Source organism: Anser cygnoides, chromosome 2, assembly GCF_040182565.1.
Source record: "Anser cygnoides isolate HZ-2024a breed goose chromosome 2, Taihu_goose_T2T_genome, whole genome shotgun sequence".
NCBI lineage: Eukaryota > Metazoa > Chordata > Aves > Anseriformes > Anatidae > Anser > Anser cygnoides.
In genome coordinates, this window is record NC_089874.1 from 57,209,916 (window position 1) to 57,235,273 (window position 25,358).

The window sequence follows — 25,358 nt, forward strand, 5'->3', positions numbered from 1 at the left end:
CTCTCCATCTTATTTAAAAACTCCTGGCAGTCAGGTGAAGTTCCTGGTGACTGGAAGAAAGGGAAACATCACTCCCATTTTTTAAAAGGGTAGAAAGGAAGGCCCATGGAACTACAGATCATTGAGCCTCAGCTCTGTGCATGTCAAGATCATGGAACAGATCCTCTTGGAAACAATGTCAAGGCACATGCGGGACAAGGACGTGATCCAGGACAACCAGCATGGCTTCACCAAGAGCAAATCATGCCTGACCAGTCTGGTGGCCTTCTATGATGGAGTGACTGTATCAGTTGGCAAGGGAAGACCAACCAATGTCATCTACTTGGACTTCTGTAAGGCCTTTGACATGGTCCCACATGACATCCTAATCTCCAAATTAGACAGAGATAGATTTGAAGGGTGGACCATTCAGTGGATAAGGAGTTGGCTTGAAGGCCACACCCAGGGAGTGATGGTCAATGGTTCTATGTCCAGGTGGAGTCCAGTAATGAGCTGTGTCCCTCAAGGGTCTGTCTCAGGACTGGTTCATCAGTGACATAGACAATGGTATTGAGTTGCACCCTCAGGAAGTTTTCAGATGACACCAAGCTGAGTGGTGCAGTTGATACAACAGAAGGAAGAGATGCCATTCAAAGGGACCTGGACAAGTTCGAGAAGTGGGCCCATGTTGAGTGAGGCCCATTTAATGAGTTTCAACAAGCCTAAGTGCAAGGTGCTGCACCTGAGTCAAGGGCAATTCCAGACATGAGTACAGACTAAGAGAAGAATTCATTGAGAGCAGCCCTGCAAAGAGGGACTTGGGGGTTCTGATGGACAAAAAGCTCAACATGCAGCCAGCAGTCCAGAAGGCCATTTGCAACCTGGGTTGCATCAAAAGAGGAGTGGCAAGCTGGTTGAGGGAAGTTATTGTCCCCCTCTACTCTGCTTTCATGAGTCTCTATTTGGAGTACTGTGTCCAGGTCTGGGGCCCCCATTACAAAAAGGACATGGACCTGTTGTAGCAAGTCCAGAGGAGGGCCACAAAGTTGATCAGAGGCCTGGAGTACCTCTTTTGTGAAGACAGGCTGAGGAAGTTGGGGTTGTTCAGCCTGTAGAAGAGAAGGTTCCAGGGAGACCTAATAGCTGTCTTCCAATACCGAAAGGGGGCCTACTAGAAAGCTTGAGAGAGACTTCTTGCAAGGGCATGAAGTAATAGTACAATGGGTAATGGCTCAAAACTGAAATAGAGATTTAGATTAGATATTCAGAAGAAAGTCTTATTATGAGGGTGTTGAGGCACTAGAACAGGTTGTCCAGAGAAATTGTGAATGTCCCATCCCTAGAAGTGTCCAAGGCCAGGTTGGATGGGGCTTTGAGAATCTGGTCCAGTGGAAGGTGTTGCTGCCTGTGGCAGGGTCATTGGAATTAGATGATCCTTAAGTTCCTTCTAAACCAAACCATTCTATAATTCTACGAAAAATAACAACTCATATATCTGATTAAAAAAAAAAAAATAAAATCAAGCACAAAGTTTAGGAAAAACAAATAATGCATACTGCTTAAAGATCTTTAATTTGTCTCCTGTAGCTATCACCATGTTATAGTCCTTGACTGGTCACTGTCTTTCTTTTTCTCTTTTTCTGGAGGACTCCAGCGTCATTCATTATAGGACATGTACAATACTCTTACAGTAAAACACTACTTACTATTCTAATTTATTCTCATACTTCAATATGAGGACCCCATCTTATATTGAATGTGTATTTTAACTCTTTCTATAATGACATCATCTCCTTGTTGGATTTTCTGTAGTGTTCATTACTACAGAAGATGATTGCTTCATAAATCTACCTATCTTTGAAAAACCTCTGTGAGGTGAGAAACTGGCATCATCCCCATTCTACAGAGTGGATGTTATGGATGAAAGATGTAAGATTAAAAACATACATACATTTTTAGTGCTCAAGGTGAAAAATGCCTACTGGCTTTTATTTTTTGTGTTTTAGAAGACAGCATTAGATACGTTCAGAGAGAGTGCTCACTTTTTTCAGTTGCAGCTTGGAATGTTCTGTATTTCTACAAATTGGACATCTGAGTTTCCAGTTAGGTATACAGAAAATTAGGATCAAACAATTGATGACCGCCCTATGAAAAAATGGCTTACAAAACTTGGCCAGCATCACACAGGAATTTTGTTCCAGAGGCAGAGTTAGAATCCAGTTCTCCGAGGGAGCATTTCCTGCATTGGTTATGAGATCGTTCATCAAACTGCAATCCCCTTCTTCATTTCTAACACGATTTCCAATTCCTGCATCAAAATTTCTGGACAATATTCTACTTACACTATATCATTCTGATTCAGTCTTACCCACCATTCAGTGACTTCTCTGTTTCCTTTGAGAAAGTACCTTGTACTTCAAACACTGAATCTCCTTGCTGAATTCCTTGCTGAATCTCTCTTCTTCCCCTTTCATTCCAACAATTTCCATGCAGGCTTCTTTTCCAGTTTTACTTCTTTACGTTTCCTAATATAGTTAATTGCTCTAGCTACTACCCTGGCCACACTTCCCACACTTCCCCACATTAAAATTCTGAGTAAACAGTTGTATATCTATTACGATATTAATCTTATTTTAGATTTTAAAGGATCTATTAATTATATTAATGTATTTATTAATAGATTCCATATATTCTCAGTGTATATAGGGGCATAGATGTTACAGAAAAAGATTATTGAGTGAAGGATTATTAAATTATCACCTATGGCACTTAGAGAAGCCACAAGAGACCAAATGTCAATGATATTTCCCATACCCACACATTTCCCACAGCATAAAATAAAACAGTCAACATATGGTACAGAGGCTAATATTTATGGATACACATCCAGTGCCTGAAGCAATGAAAACTGTAAGTGCTCCTAATCTGTAAATGCTCCATTATCCTAATTATTATTACAACATCTTCCTTTTATTGTTACAGTTTTTTCACAGAACCAAATTTACCTCCTGCTACATTGCTATAGTGCCTATGATTGAGTTTGAGTCCTCTGACTATATTTTTCGCTTTTTGTATAATAGTAGTTCTGAAGTTTGTCACCATGTCTGATTTCTCTGTCTGTAGTATTGACTTTATCTCTGTGCTATTCTGTAGTTCACACCATAACATCACTGATAATTACCCTAACAATTTCAAAGCTTACAGTAGCATTGCATATGACAATGTCACTTTTACAAAACCTTATATGGCCCCCCTCATCATCCTTGTCTCTAAATTGGAGAGACATGGATTTGATGGATGAACTGTTTGGTGGATAAGGAATTGTCTGGATGGTCACAATCAAAAAGCTGCAGTCAATGGCTTGATATCCAGGAGGAGCCCACTGATGAATGGTGTCCCTCAGGGGTCTGTATTAGGACCAGTACTGTCTCATATCTTCATTGGTGCCATGGACAATGGGATCAAGTGCACCTTTAGCAAGTTTGTGGATGACACCAGTCTGTGTGGTGTGGTTGACACATTGGAGGGAAGGGATGCCATCCAGAGGGACATGAACAGGCTTGAGAGGTGTGCCCATGCAAACCTCACAATGTTCAAGAAGGGTGAGTGCAAGGTCCTGCCAGTGGGTCAGGGCAATCCCCAACAACCGTATAGACTGGGTGACAAATGGATTGAGACAGCCCTGCAGAGAAAGACTTGAGGGTACTGGCAGAAGAAAAATTGGACTTGAACTGTAAACATGCATGTGCAGACCAAAATGGTAATAATATCCTGGGCTGCATCAAAAGAAGCATGACCAACAGGTTGAGGGAGGTGATTCTCCCCCTCTGTTCTTCATTCATGAGATACCACCTGGAGTACTGCATCCATTTCTGTGGTCCTCAGAACAAGGTAGATTTAGATTAGATATAATTCTTTATTATGAGCATGGTTAGATACTGGAATAAGTTGCCCAGAGAAGTTGTGAGTGCCCTAACATTGGAAGTGTTCAAGGCTACGCTGGATGGGACTTTGAGCCACCTGGTCTAATAGAAGGTGTCCCTGTCCGTTGCAGGGGGTTTGGAATTAGATGATCTTTAAAGGTTCCTTCTAACCTAAACTATTCTATAATTCTCTGATTCTAAGTTGCTATTAATGGGAATAGTGCTCATAAAAGTATGGGTCCAGTTAGTCACTGAACATTGCATACCATTTAAAATATGATACTACCTGTGATGACAAAACACTTAAAGCTTACAAACCAAGTGTTAAACACTTAAAGCTTACAAACCAAGTGTTCTAAGAGCAGAGATGGGATCTCACAGAAAATGACAATTTTTACACAGTAAGTTCATTGCTAGAACATTTATGGGGGATATCAGAGGTGCAGGTTTAATTCTCTTTTCTGCCTGAAGGGATTTGAACACACATCAATTACCTTGCAGCAGAATGCCCCTGTTACGAGGCTGTAAACTACTCTGGGCTAGGACTTCCTCAGTCTGTCTGTTAAGTTGTTCCACCTGGGATGAATCAATAACTATTTATTAGAGAAGAAACTAGAACCAGTTCTCACTCACTCCCCAAAGGACTATAGGTTTGTACTCTCAGCCATTAGGCCAATGAGTATTTAATTATCTCTTAAAAAGTGCAATAGCTTCCCCTGAAATGCAGAGCCTCATTCTGTAATACTTTCCAGGCTTAGTTTTCAATGCATTTTTTCTCATGAAAGATAAATAATGAGGTTTAGAGTCCCTACATTATTGATTTGAGCTCATCTCTCTCACTTTTTTCAGGCAAATGCAGCATTAGTATTAGCAGAATTTCTCCAAATGACGTTGCATGCAGAGATAAAATTAAATACTGTGATGTAACACAGCTGAACACAATGAAGACAAAGTTGCACAGGCAGCCAAAATGCTGGCCTTTCCTGTTAGCAGTTGACTTTGCAAGTTTAGCTATCTTCTCTGTAGCTTAGCTGACTTGAAAACATAAACATATCCTCTACATTTGACAGTCACAGATACAGCGAATAAAATGGAAATGCAAAGAGATGGGAAGATAATTTGCAAAAGAGGAATCATAAATATAATATTTTTGCCTTCATTCTTTGGTAAAAAAAGGAAATATTTAAATAAAAGTCATTCTGAGAAACAGCAGTAATTGTAGGAGTTAGGAGATTCTGGTAGTCTGCTTTCTTGTAGAAAACTCACCATTGTTTATAATCAGCATCACAGTTGCAGTAGTACTTGGGATCAGTACAGTTGCGTTCAATGCCACAGGCACACTTTTGAATACCAGGTCCTGATCCACCCCAGTAGTAGTGCTTCTCATTGGCTTTTCCAACCCACCATGTATATGGATTCCCTTCTGCAAGGAAAGAAAATGAAAGGTTATGATGTATTGAGGAAGAAGAGCTCCATTACGCATTAACAGGTCTCAGATATTTAATATGATGATATTAACAACACATAACTGGTGGCTGTCCAGTTTGTTTGTATTTCTGGCAAACAAATGCACTCAATTATTATCAAGCAATTCAAAGGTCCTTGACAGCTAAACAAAGCACATTTTCTTTTCTGTATTCACATGACTTGTAATGGTTGAAATATATATATATATATGTTTATCTTGCAAGTTCTGTTTTAACTTTTTAATTGTTCTCAGTTTATATAATGAAAATATATGGGCAGGTTCCAATATTGTTTTCAATTAATTTCTAATTCATATAGTTAGCTATCAGATTGATTATTCAATATTTGTCCACAAATGTTTCACTGAAATATAAAGAGATACTATCAGACTCCCAAATCTACTTAACAATTCTTTAAAAATCTATTAAAAAGGTTTGATTTAATACCAGAGCAAAGGTAATCTGAACTTTGATATAATCCTATTTCTTGGCATTGGGTCTGTAACTTGATATTTTCACAAACTTTTATAACTTGATTTCTAATCTTATGGGACAAACTAAGCCTCCTATATGCAATTAAATTAATAAATAAACCCCACCGTTATTTAAAAGTCTCTTTTTATGCTTCCAGTTATTCAGGGCATTTAAACATGAGCTTAACTTCACACCCACATGAGTAACTCAATCAATTGCAATATAGTTATCTATAGCAATTTTTCACATTTTGAAAACATGATGGAACTCAGCCTATAAACGTCTCTTTACAATGTCTTTTTCCCCATCTGTACCGTGACACATGGTATTTTCTCATTAAATCAAATAAGGCCATTTGCATGAAATCCAATAAATTTTACAAACAAAATACTAAATAATAGATTCTGGTTTTGATAATTTTCTGTCTGTGCATTGGTAGTATACATTTCCAAAACAAACTGCATTCATAATCTTAAAAATAGCTAATTCCAGAGATGGAGAGAGCAACCAAATATCTTCAGACATGATAAAATACAAATAAACAAACAAGAATCCCACAGCTCTCTGAAAACACTTGCTTTGTTCAATGCTTTTGATTGTCAAACACCATATAAAATATCACCACTGAAAATACAGTAATGTGAAAAATTCATGGTTGCTGAAGGTTTTTATTTGTTATTACTGTGCTGCATAATATGACCATTATGTTGACCACTAATGCAATGGGTATACTAACAGAATTACTTGATTCTGGACTTTAAATTGGTCATTTTATTTTCCCCAACTTGATTATCATGGAACTAAGTTTTGCAGGCTAGAAAAGCATGCTATGTGAATACTGCAACAGCATTTTCAAGCTACAGTAAAATCTATCAGTTATGAGTGTAGGTATCCCTGGCTTACATAAGGTTATTATCAAACTTTTAATAACAAATGTATTTCCAACAGCTAATGACAGAATGCGATGGCATTGCACTGCTGGCTATCTCAGCTTAACCACAGAGGTTTCTCATTCTCCCGCCTCGAAAAGAAGAGGGGGAGAAAATATTATGAAAAAGGGTTCATAGTTTGATAAAGACAGGGAGATCACTCACCAATTACCATCAGAGGCAAAACAAACTCACTGTAAGGAGATTAATGTAATTTATTGCCTATCCCTAACAGACTAAAGCAGTGAGAACTGAAAGCAAACTAAAAATTCTTTCCACTCAATCCTTTGTGTACCCTCTTCTACTTCCTCCCCTGGAGTGGTGCAGGGGAATGGGCAATAAGAATTGTGGTCAGACCATATCACTCCATCTCTGCCGCTCCTTCTCGGTCACTCTCTGCCCATGCTCCAATGTGGGGTCCCTCCCACAGGATGCCGTCCTTCCCAAACTGATCCCATGTAGGCTTCTCACAGGCAGCAGCTCTTTAAGAACTGCTCCCACATGGGTCCGTACCATGGGGTCCATCTGTCAGGAGCAAACTGCTCCAGCACGGATCCCCCATGGGTGGCAGCTCCACGCCAGATCCCCTGCTCCTGCATGGGTCTCTCTTCACGGGCTGCAGTTCCAGCCCAGAGTCTATTCCAAGGTGGGCTCTCCATGGGCTGCAACTTCTTTCAGGCCAGATCCACCATGGGCTCCTCCATGAGCTGCAGCATGAATATCTGTTTCAGCATGGTACACCATGGGCTGGGGGTGGGGAGCCTGCTCCACCATGGGCCTCTTCATGGGCTACCAGGGAACTCCTGCTCCAGCAGCTGGACCATAACCTCTCTCGCCTTCTTCACTGAACCTGGTGTCTTCAGGGTTGTTTTTCTCAGCATTTTCTCCCTCCTCTCTCACAGCTGCTGTTGCACAACAGTTTTTTCCTTTCTTAAATGTGTTCTAACAGAGGTGCAAACAGCATCTCTTATTGGCTCAACCTTGGCCAGTGGCAGGCTCCCTTTGAAACTGGCAGAAATTGGCTCTTATCTGATATGGGGCAGCTTCTGGACTCTTCTCACAAAAGACACTCTTCAAGCCTCTCCACTACCAAAACCTTGGCACATAATCCCAATTCACAGAATCACTTTTATTGATCTAGCATCCAACAACAGCATTAATGATATCTGAAGCTCCTATTGTTTTTTTGTTTGTTTGTTTGTTTTTGGTTGTCTTCGATGTTAGTTTCTATGCTATCATAGAAATGCTAGTTTTGACTCTTCAGTCAAAATTCTGTTTATGCCCTTGCTATCAAACAAAAGACTGCATGATTCAATCAGTGATCATTTCACTGGAAAGCAAAACTGCCAATTAAAATACCAGAAGGATATAAAATTACTTGGAATAGTTGAAAAGAGGATTAAAAAATCTGAAACAGGTAGAAATGAGTAAAGTGGATGAAATGATAGCAGAACTGCAGACTACAGTAGTGGGTGTCACAGACCAAAATGATAGACAAAAACAGGCTGTGTTTTAACTCATTGAAATGATAAATGACATACAGCTTTAAATCCAGAATGTGTTATAGCTTAGACAGAGCCATTTTTCACATCTGTTGCTTTCACTGTGCACATATAGTAGCTAGGGATCTGACCCAGTTAGGGTGTGTGCTACTTCGTTATGAGGGAAAGACCTACCAGCAGGTTTGGGAACACAGATTGATTTAGGAAGATACTAAGACAAGATATGATTACATTTCTAGAAAGGTCATGGAGGTAAGGTCTGGATTTTTTCAGTCTGCATTCAGCACATATACTGCTAGCCATGCCTACAAGCATGAATTCCCACACTGCCCTTGTGGACATCACCAATGGTCTGTAATTGCCCAGTATATTGTGCTAGGGCTTGCAACAGTGCAACTCTCAGTGGACTGCTTTCATCAGTTACTGTGCAGTGGGATGGACTTTCCATTACCACATAACCCCATGCAGTGGAAAAAGGCAAGCCTTACCTCAGACAATTCTGTACTACGGTGATCGATATCAGAGGCCCTAGAGCTGGTTAATGTTCTATAGTTAATACAAGGAAAAGGTGGGGAGATGCTGCTGTGTCCCATTGTCTCTGTGCCAGCCAAATGAGAACAGCCCTTTGTGTCCATCCTGCTTCACTTCAGACAAGAAAAAGAAGGGTGCTGTTTTGTCTAGAGTTCAGAAGCTCCAGATCAGGAACATTATGCAAATATATTGCAGATGCCAATATGACAAGGTATAACAAATAGTAAAACACTGCAGTAGAGAAACTAAAAGGGCAATGGAAAAGTTGGAAGGGATAAGGATGTAAAAAACAAAACAAAACAAAAAATTAGAAACAGGACCACTCTTCCCCTCTCACATTTTGCCTTGTTTATACCTCTATAGTCTATTTTTGTGGAAGTGCGCTCTGCCTTAGAACCCTTTGCTTATTTTTTCTGCTTTGGAAGCTGTTGGAAAGGGCTGATACAAGTAAATGAAGTAATGCACTACAGTATGAAAACTGATAACTAATGGATATCATTCTAAACATCAGAATATTTAATCATATGTGATTAGTCTGCTATGGTATCAATGCTATTTGTCTTATGGCTTTAAAAGCATATAAATTCAGTCTAAGGAGGAAAAAACATTGGAGGGAAAATGTTACATATAAAAGTTGACAAGTGTATTGTGATGACAAGAAATACCAGAAGACAATTTTTATGTTTTTGAAGATATCTTTGCTCAATGTAGGAACAAATTTTGAGTCACTAGAGAGCTTTGCTGTTGTTGTTGAATGACAGTTTTTTTCCCCAAGCTTTTGTGGAGAAATAGCATTACAATAAGGATCAGGAGAGAAACTCACTGCCTGCCTTGAAGTTCTGGTTTGAATAGTCTTGATATAAAAGTACCCCATGGGCATGAAACAGCTCTCTTTTGAGGAGTGCTGTAAGAAGTGTTTAATTTTATCTGTACCAAATTATGATGAGCTGCATTTTCATTTCCCTTGCCAACCCTGCAGCCAAAGTTAATACCTGTGGTGTAAGAACAATCTTTTAAGGGCAAAATGCCTGATCTCATTTAAATGGATTAAGTATACGTAGAAGTTTGGCTAGAGCATCAGATTCAAACCATATTTTTACTGATTCATATCTCTTTCCCAAAAAAGCCTTTAACATTTACATCAAATATAGTTAACAGCGGTTGCAATGGCTTTGCAAGTGCAGGACTATGGTCAACATTAATGCAAAATATTAGTTTTTATTTAAATCCTTGTACAATGATACCCCAGATCTGCAGTTATTAAATCAAGGTATGTAAAGAAACCGATCATCAGTGTTTTCTATTATGAAGTGTTCCTCCTCCACAAAAAATTCAGAAAAAAAGTAAAGGACTAAGATAACTGCATTGTATTCTCACAGGTCTTTGAATGTCATAAATGTATATTTGCATGAAACATTTCATTTAATACAAAAACATACCGAGCCAAAGTTAATGTAGTATGAACAGATCTCTTAGCAGTCAATAATTTAATTCTATTGTAGCAGAACATTCTCACAATGTATAACTTTTGCAAGTATCTTCATATTCTATTAAGCATTTAATAAAACCTATGTGTTTTATTATTTTGCACCTTAATAAAAATGGTGTTAACTTCAGTGTTTTAGGCCTGCTGTTTCAAAGCTATTCAGTTCCAGTAACTAAAGCCACAATATTGAGACAGTTCAAACTAGGTAACTGAATAAAGTGGACAGTTACTCCACAGCATTCAGTAAGGTCCATTTACAATGCAACCCTTAGAGTGTTGTGATACAAATTTCTCATTTGTAAACTACATGAAGAAGCTATATACTTCTCCTTTGTTCACCATCTTTTCCCAGTAACAAATTTTCCTCCAGTCTCTTCTGTCTTCCTTCACTAGAATATATCACTTTTTGCATTAATGATCTCCAAAGCTAGTTTGATTTCCACAGCCACTGAAGGAAGAGTGGAAGCGTGTTGCTTCTACTGAGAGGAAGAAAGCTGTTCACGGCTTTCAATTACTCTTGTGTACCTTCCAGCTTCTAGAATCAAAGGAGCAACACAATTAACTATTCAAGATTCTTCCCTTGGTTTTCTTTCTCATCTCTTTCTCATTCCTAGCAATCTAGTAATTAGAAGAATAGAAACAGAAATTAATTTTGGCAGCACTGGTAAGAACTCCATGCCTGACAGTGCCAATGGGAGGCAATAGTTAGACGAAAGGTCTGACTTTGACAATTACTTGTGGTTCATTACCTTTGCACTCCCCCATCATCCAGCCACGGCATTAAGGATACCAGAGGGTATTTTTCTACCTGTTTGTGTCAGTGTCTGTTTATAGACCCACATTCCATGAATTTGCCTAATTCCTTTTTGAACCTGTTTATCCTATCTTCATCTACAGTGCAGATTAAAAATTTGTGGTGAATTGAAACAGGTTATAACTTGCTCTGAATGAGGATGATCCTGCCTCTGCCTGTTATTTATTTATTTTTTACCTCTATCTTGTCTTTAAAATAAAAGGAAATGGTTAATAGAGAAAGGATAGGAACACTTTCAAATCAAACCAATGGCTCAGAACCTCTGAAAATCAAGGCCATTGAAAACTGCACATTGGAGACTCTGCCTAAATTTAACAACTAAATTTAGCTGATCCCCTGGAAGCAATTAAGTGTTAATTTACTGGACTGGATATCTTTGAATTTAACTTTTATTTTTTCTTAAATGCAACTATCCCATAATCCACTAATATTAAAGATTCCCTAATAAATACTAAGGAATGTCAATGATTATATTATAATTGTTATTGTTTTCAGAAAATATTTTTTTTTCTCAGTTCTTTATCAATGGAACAGATTTAAATAGTATGAGTTGAATTAATTGCCTATTTCTTGTTATTGGCAGGATAAGCCCAAAGACATCTTTCTAAAATGTACTACAACTTGGAAGCCTGAAATAGATAGACTTCCCATTCGTAGGTAGAAATGAAAGCTATATCATATGGATAACACGTCAAATTAAAGAGAAAGCTTCAAAAATGTTAATCTGCATAGAAATGCAGGTAGAATTCTTGTCCTTTTGAAGGAAATACATTCATTACAAGTGCACTTTGCAATAAAGTACATTGTAATATAGAGTACCTTTAACCTGAAGGGGTAACTTGGTTTTAGGTCACGGTTCATTAGAGTCTGTGCAGGAATTCTACCTGATACTAAAGAAACAGGCTCTGAAAAGAATAATTTTGTCATTGTTTGAAAAGTTCAGTATGCTAATATGTCTGTGCACTTCCCGGCTTTCACCTCATTTCTTATTGACAACTTTTTTCCTTACAGCAGCAGCAGTATCTACTCCATATAGGTCAAATCATTTTTATCAACAATGTGAGCTATTTATGTCATCTTTTGAAGACTGAATGTTTGGAAAAAAAAAAAACCAAAAACATTTGTGGTCTGATCTCACTCATGCACTAAGTGCATCCACATGTTCCAATGCAGAGTTCTTTAAGTCAAGGATGTCAAAGCTGGGTAGGCTCTGCTGTCCTAATTCATTTCATGCATATTTTACACATAATTATTATTATAGTTATGCTCAGGGCCAATACGAAGCTGATGAGACACTTTGAAGGTTTGCTGTCCCGGCCTCATGTCATGGAAATACCCACCTAGACTGAATGTGCAGCTGCTAGTAGTTTCATGACAACAGTAGAAAGTCCTAATGGAAGGTGCTAATCCTTATATGTTGCTCCTGTTTGCATACAGGCAGATTGTGAGCAACTTGTGTCAGTGCAAGTGACCAACTGAAAGGCTGAATTAGTTGAAACTGACAGAAGAGTGCTGAGAGAAGAGTTTGGCTGGTTGGTCATATTTCCAGATTTCAATGAAAGTACCTGTGAAGAAAGTGACTCCTTAAATGAAAGGGAAGTTCTAAGATAAAATGATTATTTATATATAATATTTATACGTGATAGTATCAAGGGTGTTTTTCTTTTAATAAATATTTTCTCAATTTTCCATTTTTTTTCCCAGTAATACTTACTTCTACCTATTGTGTTATGCAATGAATATCTTTAATACCTTTATCGATGATCTGGATGAGGGGATTGAGTGCACCCTCAGTAAGTTTGCAGATGACACCAAGTTAGGTGTGTGTGTCGATCTGCTCGAGGGTAGGAAGGCTCTGCAGGAGGATCTGGATAGGCTGGAGCGATGGGCTGAGGTCAACTGCATGAAGTTCAACAAGGCCAAGTGCTGGGTCCTGCGCCTGGGACGTAACAACCCCAAGCAGAGCTACAGGCTGGGAGATGAGTGGCTGGAAAGCTGCCTGGCCGAGAAGGACCTGGGAGTATTGGTTGATAGTCAGCTGAATATGAGCCAGCAGTGTGCTCAGGTGGCCAAGAAGGCCAACAGCATCCTGGCCTGTATAAGAAGCAGTGTGGCCAGCAGGTCTAGGGAAGTGATTGTGCCCCTGTACTCGGCTCTGGTGAGGCCGCACCTTGAGTACTGTGTTCAGTTTTGGGCCCCTCGCTACAGGAAGGACATGGACATGCTCGAGCGAGTCCAGAGAAGGGCGACCAAGCTGGTGAGGGGTCTGGAGAACAAGTCTTACGAGGAGCGGCTGAGGGAGCTGGGCTTGTTCAGCCTGGAGAAGAGGAGGCTCAGGGGCGACCTTATTGCTCTCTACAGTTACCTTAAAGGAGGCTGTAGAGAGGTGGGGGTTGGTCTGTTCTCCCACGTGCCTGGTGACAGGACGAGGGGGAATGGGCGAAAATTGTGCCAGGGAAGTTTTAGGTTGGATGTTAGGAAGTACTTCTTTACCGAAAGGGTTATTAAGCATTGGAACGGGCTGCCCAGGGAGGTGGTGGAGTCACCATCCCTGGAGGTCTTTAAAAGACGTTTAGATGTAGAGCTTAGTGATATGGTTTAGTGGAGTACTTAGTGTTAGGTTGGAGGTTGGACTCAATGATCTTGAGGTCTCTTCCAACCTAGAAATCTGTGATACTGTGATACTGTGAATTTAATATGAATAACCCATGTATTTAATATATATATGACATTTTTAAAGGGAAGTAAATTATTGTTGTCATTATTTTGTTAACTGATAAATTAGTTTTTCTTCCAGTTCACTAGGAAAAGGGCTGATAAGGAATGGTTAGTACTTATGAAAACAAGTTGCATCAGTGGTTGTCACTCTACTAATGAGTAAGAGTGAGATTAATCAAACCTTCATGGCAAAGCAAATGGGGCATTTGAGCAAACATGAAAAAAGGGGAGGAAAACAGATTCAAAAACAAAAGAAAAACAGCAGAAAAGAACACTTGGCAACTTCAGAAACCAGGACTACTTAATTTATGACTACTTGTGAGCTTAGTGGAATTATATGGCCTGAAACTTTTAGTTTGTTATTTATGGTAACTTTCATTCTGTAGGTACGTGTGTTTGTTTTAGTTATTTTTTTTTTTCATAATGCTGATATCCATTTTATTTATTTATTTATTTACTATGACTAACCTGGGCCATTCATTTTCTTTTTAAGCCCACTGAGGAAGCTGCTCTATTTGACAGTACTCAGTACTCTTTATTTGCAAAAACTGTGTAAACTGTGAAAATGTAAGATTTGAAGTCTGCTCAGAAACAACCTTGAAATATGTAATGTCTCAGTCTGCTTGTTAATTTAAGAATTTATATGGTTTGACATGTTATACTCATGGACAAGGTTTTCTTACTGCAAACATACTTAAAAAGAGACATTTTTCTTTTCTTTTTATGATATTCAGAATTATGTCATACATCAAAAGTAAGATATAAATGAAAAATGATGTTAAGATTTTAATTTAAAATGAAGACAGATATTGGAAAATAATTGTGAAAAGCAGAAAAAATACTGCTGATGGTTTTATATTGAAATGTTCAAAAGAAAAATTTCAATTAATTAAATTTTGTTAGAGAAGCAGTGATAGCTGCAGCATACAGTACGGCCTAATTTGTTTGTTTGTTTATTTATTTATTTATTTATTTATTTACTGAATCTCAGTAAAGTTAACATAACATTCTGTTCACTGTTTTCTTAACAGTACCAATGAATTATTGTTCTTTTCTTCCACAGCCATAAAGTAGCCTGTTTTGCAGTGAAGGCAAGGCTATTGATGTCCATAAGCCAAACCTGAAGAACTTCCATAACCCTCAGTATCAGGAACTGGAATCAGACATTTAGATGCACACTCAGGAGCCCTGCCTTTCCCACAGAAACAGGAAGACTCCTGTGATCACTCCTCACCATACCTCTTAGCCTTCAATTATAAAGACTGGCCTAACTGAGAAAAGTCTAAATTTTCTTGTCTTTGGTAAAGACAGAGAAAAAGAGAACCTAATCAAGTGCTTGAGATACAAAATTCTGGCATTCATGCATCAAGCTGATTGCCACTGCCATGCACAGCAATGCATGTGAATGTTCTCATGTGCCTGTATATGTGCCTGATAATTTATCACAGAACACATTTCAGATATGTATATATCAATTTCAAAATATAAATAAATAAATAATGAATCTTTTCCTAGATACCAAACATTTGGTGAAAGTATCTTTTCAGTAAGGTAACAGTAGTACTCCCAACTCTCTTATTGAGTAGCAGTCTGTATCATATCTACTTAAAATTTAATTTCTTGGATCAACAAAAATGTAGGCAAAAAAGACTTTTATTTCAGAATTAGCTACCTATATAAAAGAGATCAGGAGGGATAGCTATCACATTGGTATCTGATGACATCTTATGAAAAAGCTTTTTGACAGTTTTATTTTGCCATTGGAGAGATTTATTCTTCGCCCCAGCTCATGAAAAGCTAGTACTGTACAAATGATTTTTCCCTTGTTAAGATAAATTCCAAGTTGCAGCACCACTAACGAAACCTGACTTGTTATTTTTCTTGGAATCGAGTCTCAGTGGTGATATTTAGCAGGGGAAAGCAGCTGTTAGATGTCCTTGTATGCTACTATTTGCTTGGTTTAAAGAGAATGCATTACAAAATCACCACAGTTCCTACTATACCTAACAACATAGTATGCCAGACTTTGTGGGTGTTACAAATATCTTTATGTGGTAAATTCACTGGAATATTTGAGGCCAAAGAACAGAGTCTCTGCCTAATGCAATGCTAAGGGGAAAAGTAAAAGTAAGTACTTTCAAACAGTAAGTGTCATTCAAGGGATAAAAAGAACATATGCATAAATATTTCCAAAAAGTTCATTAAAGTTTTTACTATGTATGCTGAAACAATGGGCTTATATTATTTGCTCTGGGAAGAGGACATGCAGATCACAGTCAGAAAGTGTATGTGCAGTACAAACAGGCTTTTCTCAGCTAGCACTACTCCCAAAGCTCAGATAGCAACAACAGCAAAGCTGTAGAAGATTTGGTGTGAGCTTACAACTTACCCTGAAGTTTGCCTAGACAGACTATGATAAAACGCACATTTCCATGTCATGGACTTGCAAAGAACATACTAAAGATAAAGAATTCCACCATCTAGCTAGAGGAATGTCATTTTGTGCTCACTTGGTAACGTTACCTCTTTACCTGATGCCAGGTAAAAAGTATACATACATATACATACTCATTACCACTGATAATTTGCAAGCTAGTGCAGATAAGCACACAAAATATTTAACTTCTTTAAAAGGACATTAAGAAGCCCAGAAACTCACTGATTTCAACACTAAGGGAGTACATTTTGAAGTTTTCTGTAACAACAGACTCATCATAGAGCAGAGGTCCATTGGAAAGATTTCAGAAATCATGGTTATTGGTGCAACTCTTACAAGTATGATTTGTAGGTGGCTGTAAAATTAAACTCAAATTATTCTATCAGAATGAGTGCAAAGAGAGGGCCATTTAAACTACCATTCAATATATTATGTGGAAACAGGGCAAATGCAAAAATAAGTTATGTAAATATTCAATAAATGATACTGGTATCACAGAATCACATATTTTAGTAGAATTCCCTTGATGTTCATAAATAATAAAAATAGTCAAAATATCTTTAAATAAATTTAAAATAGCCAAGTACTTTGGATCTTGCTTTCCACACCTACACTGGAGTGCTTTTAACTTATACAGAGAAGAAAATAGATAATATTCTTAACTTACGTCTACCTACATCATTCAGTCTTCATGCAGCACAGTATGTCCTGCTGGTCCATTTATCTGATTTGTAGTAATCACAGTCTACACTGAACTAAACATTACAACTCCTTAAGAGTTGATGGCATTATTTTGCTAACAAATGAATTAAAATTAACAAGATCCCAAGGTAAATTAAGCTACACTCTGAGTGAGCAGAAATGCTGAAAGCTTTTCCTGCAAGCAGTCTTTTCTCTGAGGTCCCATACCTCTCTCAAACATGTCTGTCTGCAAACTGCTGGTCCCTGGCCCCAAGCACAGCACAGCAGTAGTTTAAGTTGAAAGAAAAAAGACATTATGAGAGCCAGAAGGAGCTCAGACTTCTCTCCACTGATTAGAATTTAATATCTGGCACTTCACAGAATTATAGAATCTTAGAATCATTAAGGTTGGAAAAGACCTTTAAGATCATCTGTTCCAACCGTCACCTTGCTACCAATGTCACCCACTAAACAATGTCCCTAAGCACCATGTCCAAACACTTTCCTTAAACACTCCTAGGGACAGTGACTCCACCACCTCCCTGGGCAGCTCGTTCCAATGTCTGACTACTCTTTCTGAGAAGAAATGTCTCCTCATTTCCAACCTAAATCTCCCCTGGTGCAACTTGAGGAGATTCTGTAAATTTCTGTATTCCAAATGGAATTTCATATGGAATAGGGACATAATCAGAGGTTGTTTTGGGGGATTACAAGGATTTTCTTTGGTTGATGAGGCTGCTGCAGCAGCTGCTGCTGTTGTCCATTTTCTTTCCTGACTGACCCTTGAGGAATCTTGAAACAATCAGCTTTACTTCTTCTATTCCGTTGTGCCTCCATTGCTGCATTGAGAGCTATAATACTTGATAATAACAAAAATATTCCAATGTCAGATCACACTCAGAAAAGTTTTCCTTATTATTATTATTTTTTTTTAATGACATTGTGCATGCACAATTTTGAAACCACAACTAGCACAAACATATGAATACAGATGCTAGCCTCTTTGTATGGTAGACACACTGTTTCCAGATTGTCTGCAATTCCAAATCTGGAAAGTAGCTGACCATTTAGAAATAAAAATGACATGAAATGTGCATTACCATGACTTGTAATGTGCTATGTTCATACAGTAGCAATGCACCCTAAATGGATTTCAAATTAGGAAAAAATGTCTAGTTGAGCCTCAGCACTGAGGCTTATAGCAGGGTGACTACTGAGCATATTCAAACTGAATTAAAGGTAGCTACTCTACACACACACACACACACACACACAAAATCATATGGGGACCAATAAAGATTAAAGCCAGAGGTCCGAAACCAAGCCATCTGTTTCACCAAGAAATGACTATTTGAGACCAAAATGGAACATGTAAATGAATAACCCTCCCAAACACACTCTGCTGTCAAAATGCATTTTCAGTCTTGTTGTTTCTGTAGTTCAAACCATTTCAAACCATAAGGCTTTGTTGTTAGAGATTAACCTGTAAATTGTTACAAACTATTATATCCTATCATTTAAAATCAGACAAATGTATGAATAACCTTTCAAAGTGCATACTTAGTACATGCAGATTTTAGAAGTAGTATAGGACATTGATAATGCTGATGTTGCTAAGAGGAAGTCTAAAAAAATACAAATTTCAGTGTGAATGGGGTAATTTACTTCAGAGTTATGATGTGTTATCTTCAGTTTAATCTACAAAAACACTGCCTTTGGATCAAATGTTGGGATATGAGGCAAAAATAATCACAGCCCTTTCATTCAATAATCCACAGCCCTTTCATTCAATAATCCACAGCCCATCATTTGTCAGACCTAATGATGGGCTTATGTTTTGGTATTTAGATGACCTCTTCTAGGTCAGCTTGGGTCTCTATTGATTTCTGGGAAACAGGCACACATTGATTAGGAATGACAACTGGAAAGTTTAGATGACGTGTTTTACATTGTCAAGCTACCACCTACTACAGTCTGAGCTCAATGCACTCTTTTTCCTCGCTGAGGCTTGTTTCATCATTCTATTCAAGCATACCAATTCTTACATGTGGGTTTCAGATTTCTCTATGGGAAAATAGAAATTGGCTAATGATGCACTTTACTGAAGACCTAATAAGATATTATGATAATCTCTTACTCTATAGAGTTGAAATGGCATTTCTTAACTATCATTATATACTCACAGGGCACAGGAATTACAGTGATGGACTGTATAGAGTACAAGCTGCTGTATTAACAGTAGGAACAGAACTCCAGTTCCACTGGCTGCTGAAAAACTTGATTTCAAAACCCTACCTTACTATGCTGATGTGAAGAATGATTTCCTCTGCTCTGTGTGATAAAATTCCACACTCGAGAGAGAGAAGGGTATATTGTAGAAGTCAACAAAATTAAAAGGTTTTCCCTTGGTCAATTCTTCAGCCTCCTTTTGCTCTGGCATGCAGTTTCTTCTGTCAGGGCCAGGAGTTTACCTCCCTGATACAGATAGAACAAGCTGGAACACTTCACAAGCTCAGCAATAAGCAAACTACGTAGAAAAATGAAAGTTCAAATACTTGAAAACAAAGAATTCAATACTGTTAAAGGGGGACAGCATGCTCGTCCATGAAAGCAACAGTTCTGAAGATTTAACAAAACCTTGTGGTACTAACAGCGTAAAAAAGCTCACAGAATAAATAATCCATTCCTTGTTCAAACAAACAAACAAACAAACAAATAAATCCAGTCCACCCCCAAAAATAATCAGACTTCAATAAATCTGAAGCAGATATTGTGTAATTTTTTTTTCTTTTAATTTTTATAGCCTGTTAGGTGACTGTCATTGAAACAGTATGTCTGACCCCTGTTATCAAGACAAAAGTTGAAAAATGGAGGGAATTGAACCTCATTTCAATAACAAATTGAAAAAGCTGTTTTTGAATGATCATTTTGAAGGGCTTGAATCATTAGTTTATCATATGGAGCCGTCCTCAACTTGTGAGTCAGAAACATTTTATAAGTGTGCTGTCCTGCCGCATCCCAGTTAACACATTTAAAGGGCTTTCCCACTGCAACTAGGCTCCATGAGACCCAGGGCGCTGACAGTTTTGACATTTGGTGTAAAAGCTTGGAATTCTTGGAATAAAATGGTAAAAAAGTGAACTTGGTTACACTCTGTAAATACCTAGCGGGAAAGTAGAAATTTCAGGAGTTATTATGTAATTTCTCACTGCAGTGGGCAAAGCATAAAAATCAACCCACCAGTTTAAGATGAAGCTAGGCAATTTTAAGCCAGAAATCAAGTTCAGTGAAGTTCATTAACCTTTGGCACCATTTGCTGAATGTTATATTAGATTCTTTACTACTACAAATTTCTATAGTGAAAAATAACATATTTTCTAAAACACATGCTCTACGTAAATAGAAAGTGCTATGCTAGTTTTATACAGGAGGTCAGATTAAATGATTGTAAAAATCCCTTTTAGCTTTATAATCACCTTTGCAAATAAAATACAAAACTTGAAAACTACTTGGAAGCTTTACTGAGGCAGAATGTTTCTGGATTTCTACTTGTAATTGTTATGCAATTTATAAGATGGATACTCCATCATTTCTCTGCAAACAGCACCAGATTCCTGTTTGCTTTTGGAAGCAGATTTCAGACTTGTTATTTTTGTGTTATGCCACATTACCAGACTTCTGCCCCTGAAAGTATCCTTTTCTTCTCGTGTTTCACTATCATAACTTTAGGATTCGTCAGTGGATATACGTGCTCCAACAACATCCGATATTGTCAAGTCTTCTCTTCAGTGTGTTCAGGTTGCATCCACCCATCAATTCCTGGTCAGAATTCGCTTCCTCCATTGGTTCCAAAGAAACATAGAATAATTTAGAATCAAAGGGATGTCTGGAGGTCATATATTCCAAACAGCTGCTCAAAGCAGTGCTAACTTCAGACTTGATCAGGATACTCCCAAGGTTGTGAATCTCCAAAGACAGATTCCACAACCTTTCTGGGCAGCTTGTTGCAATAGTAAAAAGATCTCACAGTGCAGAATTGTCCCCTTTTGACCAGCTGGAATTTCCTCTCCTGTAATTTGTGCCCACTGCCTCCTCTCCTAGACTTTCACTGCTTACCTTTGAGAAAAGTTTGTTCTTTCTTTCTCTAAAACCACCTCTTTTGTAATGGAAGACACCAGTTAGATCCCCACTAGCGTTCTCTTCCTCAATCTGAACAAACCCAGCTTTTCTGGTTTCTACTTATATATTATCTACCCCAGAATCCAAAGTATTTTTATAGTTCTGCTATTGAAAAGTTCTAGGTTTTCACATGCAACTTTTTCTCCTGTTTAACTTTTTGTATGACTATTGTCATGTTTTGCTTGACAGAATGAATCCCATAAATCTGATTAGATTAGAATGTATATGTAAAGTTTGTATATGTAAATGTGTATGTCAAAGTTTTCCAGTATGTTTTTCCTACAATGGACTGTCAGCCAGGATTTCTTTGTGACTCATGCTATTACCAAGGTTTTGAAGTCTCTTCATGAATATGAATTCAGATAGACCTATAGGTCTCTAGCTGTTAATTTTCCATATACATTGGAAGCCTGAGAAGAGCCATAAAAATTATTTTAAAAAGCCCTTTCAGGATATACAGCAACTGAGCTTTTTCAGGTATTTGTGCTGCATAAATAAAGACATTTACTCATCACTTAAACTTGTAACCTATTTCACCTTGATATTAATGGAAATATTTTTTAGAAATATTCTCAATTTGTGCTAAATAATACAAAGACGCAATATGTCTCTGCCTAGGCCATGTGATGTACTCTTTGAATTAGATGCACATTGTACCCTGTTTACACTCAAATTAGGCTACAACATATCCCATTCCATCACAAACAAGAATGTAATTTGAGATAGGTTTTAAAAATTTGGACTGACTCTACATGATTCACTGCTAGCTTGAAGATAGTGACGGTCTTCGTATTGGGTTCACATGGCAAGGTTTTGGTAGTGTGGGGGCTGCAGGGATGGCTTCTGTGAGAAGAGTCCAGAAGCTGCTCCATGTTAGGTAAGGGCCGGTTTCAGCCAGCTCCAAAGGGACCTGGTGCTGCCCAGAGCTGAGCCAATGAGAAATCTTGTTTGTGCCTCTGTGAGACCAGATTTAAGAAAGGGGACAAAAACAAACAAACAAACAACAACAACAACAACAAACTGCTGTGCTACAGCAGAGTGAGGAGCGAGAACCAGCCCTTCGGTCCCCAAGGTCTGTGCAGAAGGAGGGCAGGAGGTGCTCCAGGCACACAGCACAGGTTCCCCTGCGGCCTGTGGAGAGACCCCTGGTGGAGTAGGCTGTCTCCCTGCAGCCCATGGGTCCCATGTGGAGCAGATCTCCACGCTGCAGCCCATGGAGGAGCCCCTGGTGGAGCAGGTGGATGTGGCCTGGAGGAGTCTGGGGCCCATGGAGAGCCCCCGCAGGAGCGGGCCCCAGGCCGGAGCTGCAGCCCGTGGAGAGGAGCCCATGAAGGAGCAGAGGGTCTGGGGGGAGCTGCCGCCCGTGGGGGACCCGTGCTGGAGCAGTTTGTTCCTGACGGATGGACCCTGTGGAACTGACTCATGAGGGAGCACTTCCTGAAGAGCTGTTGCCTGTAGGCAGCCGCCGCAGGATCAGTTCAGGAAGGATGGCATCCCGTGGGAGGGACCCCATGTGGAGCAGGGGCAGAGAGTGACTGTGAAGGAGCGGCGGAGACGAAGTGTTAGGGACTGACCACAGCCCCCATTCCCCATTCCCCTGCACTGCTCGGGGTGGGAGAGGTAGAAAAGGGTGGATGGAGCGAAAAGGTGTTTCTTTTTTATTTATTTTTTCTTCTCACTGCTCTAACTTGTTAGTAATAGGCAATACATTTTATTACTCTCCCTATGTCTGTTTTGCCTCTGATGATAATTGGTGAGTGATCTCCCTGTCCTTATCTGAACCCTTGAGCCCTTTTTATCAATTTTTTAGAATCATAGAATCATAGAATCATAGAATCATAGAATATCCTGAGTTGGAAGGGACCCTTAAGGATCATCAAGTCCAACTCTTGATACCGCACAGGTCTACCCAAAAGTTCAGACCATGTGACTAAGTGCACAGTCCAATCTCTTCTTAAATTCAGACAGGCTCGGTGCAGTGACCACTTCCCTGGGGAGCCTGTTCCAGTGTGCAACCACCCTCTCTGTGAAGAACCCCCTCCTGATGTCAAGCCTAAATTTCCCCTGCCTCAGCTTAACCCCGTTCCCGCGGGTCCTGTCACTGGTGTTAATGGAGAAAAGGTCTCCTGCCTCTCGACACCCCCTTACGAGGAAGTTGTAGACTGTGATGAGGTCTCCCCTCAGTCTCCTCTTCTCCAGGCTGAACAGGCCCAGTGACCTCAGCCGTTCCTCGTACGTCTTCTCCTCCAGGCCTTTCACCATCTTCGTAGCCCTCCTCTGTACACTCTCCAACAGTTTCATGTCCTTTTTATACTGTGGTGCCCAGAACTGCACACAGTACTCGAGGTGAGGCCACACCAGCGCAGAGTAGAGCGGGACAATCACCTCCCTTGACCTACTAGCGATGCCGTGCTTGATGCACCCCAGGACACGGTTGGCCCTCCTGGCCGCCAGGGCACACTGCTCGCTCATATTCAACTTGCTGTCTACCACGACCCCCAGATCCCTCTCTTCTAGGCTGCTCCCTAGTGTCTCATCGCCCAGTCTGTACGTGCAGCCAGGATTTCCCCGTCCCAGGTGCAGGACCCGGCACTTGCTCTAATTGAACTTCATGCGGTTGGTGATCGCCCAGCTCTCCAACCTATCCAGATCCCTGTGCAAGGCCTTTCCACCCTCATTCGAGTCCACAACTCCTCCAAGTTTGGTGTCATCAGCAAACTTGCTCAAAATACCTTCTATTCCTACATCCAGATCGTTTATAAAAATATTGAAAAGTACCGGCCCTAAAATGGAGCCTTGAGGGACCCCACTGGTGACCGCCCGCCAGCCTGACGCAGCCCCATTTACCATAACCCTTTGGGCCCTGCCCGTTAGCCAATTGCTCACCCATCGTATGATGTTTTTATTTAGCTGTATGGTGGACATTTTGTCCAGTAGGATCCTATGGGAAACCGTGTCAAAAGCCTTGCGGAAGTCCAAAAAAATCACATCAGCTGGTTTCCCTTGGTCCATCATACGGGTGATCTTATCATAAAAGGAAATCAGGTTAGTTAGGCAGGACCTACCCTTCACAAACCCATGCTGGCTGGGACCAATGACTGCTTTGTCCCCCAGGTGAGCCTCAATAAGTTCGAGAACCATCTTCTCCATGATTTTACCAGGCACTGACGTGAGACTGACAGGCCTGTAATTGCTAGGGTCTTCTTTCTGACCCTTCTTGTAAATTGGCACAACATTTGCCAGCTTCCAGTCTACCAGGACCTCTCCAAATTCCCAGGATCGTTGAAAAATAATTGAGAGAGGTTCCGCGATGACGTCCGCCAGCTCTTTCAGCACCCGGGGATGAATCCCATCCGGACCCATGGACTTGTAGGGATCCAGGTGGAGTAGCAAATCCCGCACACGTTCAGGGTCGGTTGGGAGTTTGTCATCCCCACCGTCCCGGTCCTCCAGCTCAGGGCACCCTGGGTCCCGAAGCCCATCATCGGCATTGAAGACAGAGGCAAAGAAGGCGTTAAGCGTCTCTGCTTTGCCTATGTCATTGTCTGTGAGGAGACCTTCCCTATCAAGGAGCGGCCCTATGTATTCTTTAGTTCTCCTTTTTCCATTCACATATCTGAAAAAGCCCTTTTTATTTTCTCTCACAGACACAGCCAGCTTCAACTCTAGGTGTGCTTTGGCCACACGAATTTTCTGCCTACAAACACGAACAGCATCCCTGTATTCTTTCCATGACACCTGGCCCTCCTTCCAGTAGCGAAACACTCTCTGTTTCCGCCTAATCTCCATTAGAATGTTCCTGGTCAGCCACGCCGGCCTCCTGCCCCGCCTGCCTGACTTGCGATATTTAGGAATTGCCTGATCTTGTGCTTCTAGGAGGCATCGCTTAAAGAATGACCAGCACTGGTGGACATCGAGGCCTTCAAGAGCAGTTTCCCAGGGGACCTTGCTGACTAGTTCCCTGAGCAGCCCGAAGTCCGCTTTCCCCATATCTAGGGATGAGGTTTTGGTGGCACTTTTCCTTCTGTCACCGTAAATTTTGAACTCAACCACTTCATGGTCGCTATGACCAAGGCGGCCACCAATCACCACATCTCCCACCAGACCCTCTCTGTTTTCTAGCAACAGGTCTAGGAGGGCACCTTTCCTAGTTGGCTCCGTTAGCACCTGCACCAAGAAGTTATCATCTAGGTGCTTCACGAACCTCCTGGACTTGCTCGTGTCAGCCATGTGGCACTC

At 39.9% G+C, this 25,358-nt stretch overlaps 1 protein-coding gene across 1 annotated transcript in view; it reads right to left on the reverse strand.

Annotated features, from left to right (window-relative positions):
- CNTNAP2 (contactin associated protein 2) overlaps positions 1-25,358 on the reverse strand; it is a 1,164,016-nt gene that overhangs the window by 206,934 nt on the left and 931,724 nt on the right. The window contains exon 14 of the mRNA XM_066992162.1: positions 5,169-5,325. Coding sequence (XP_066848263.1) covers positions 5,169-5,325 — 157 coding nt within the window. The remainder of the gene's footprint in view (positions 1-5,168; positions 5,326-25,358) is intronic.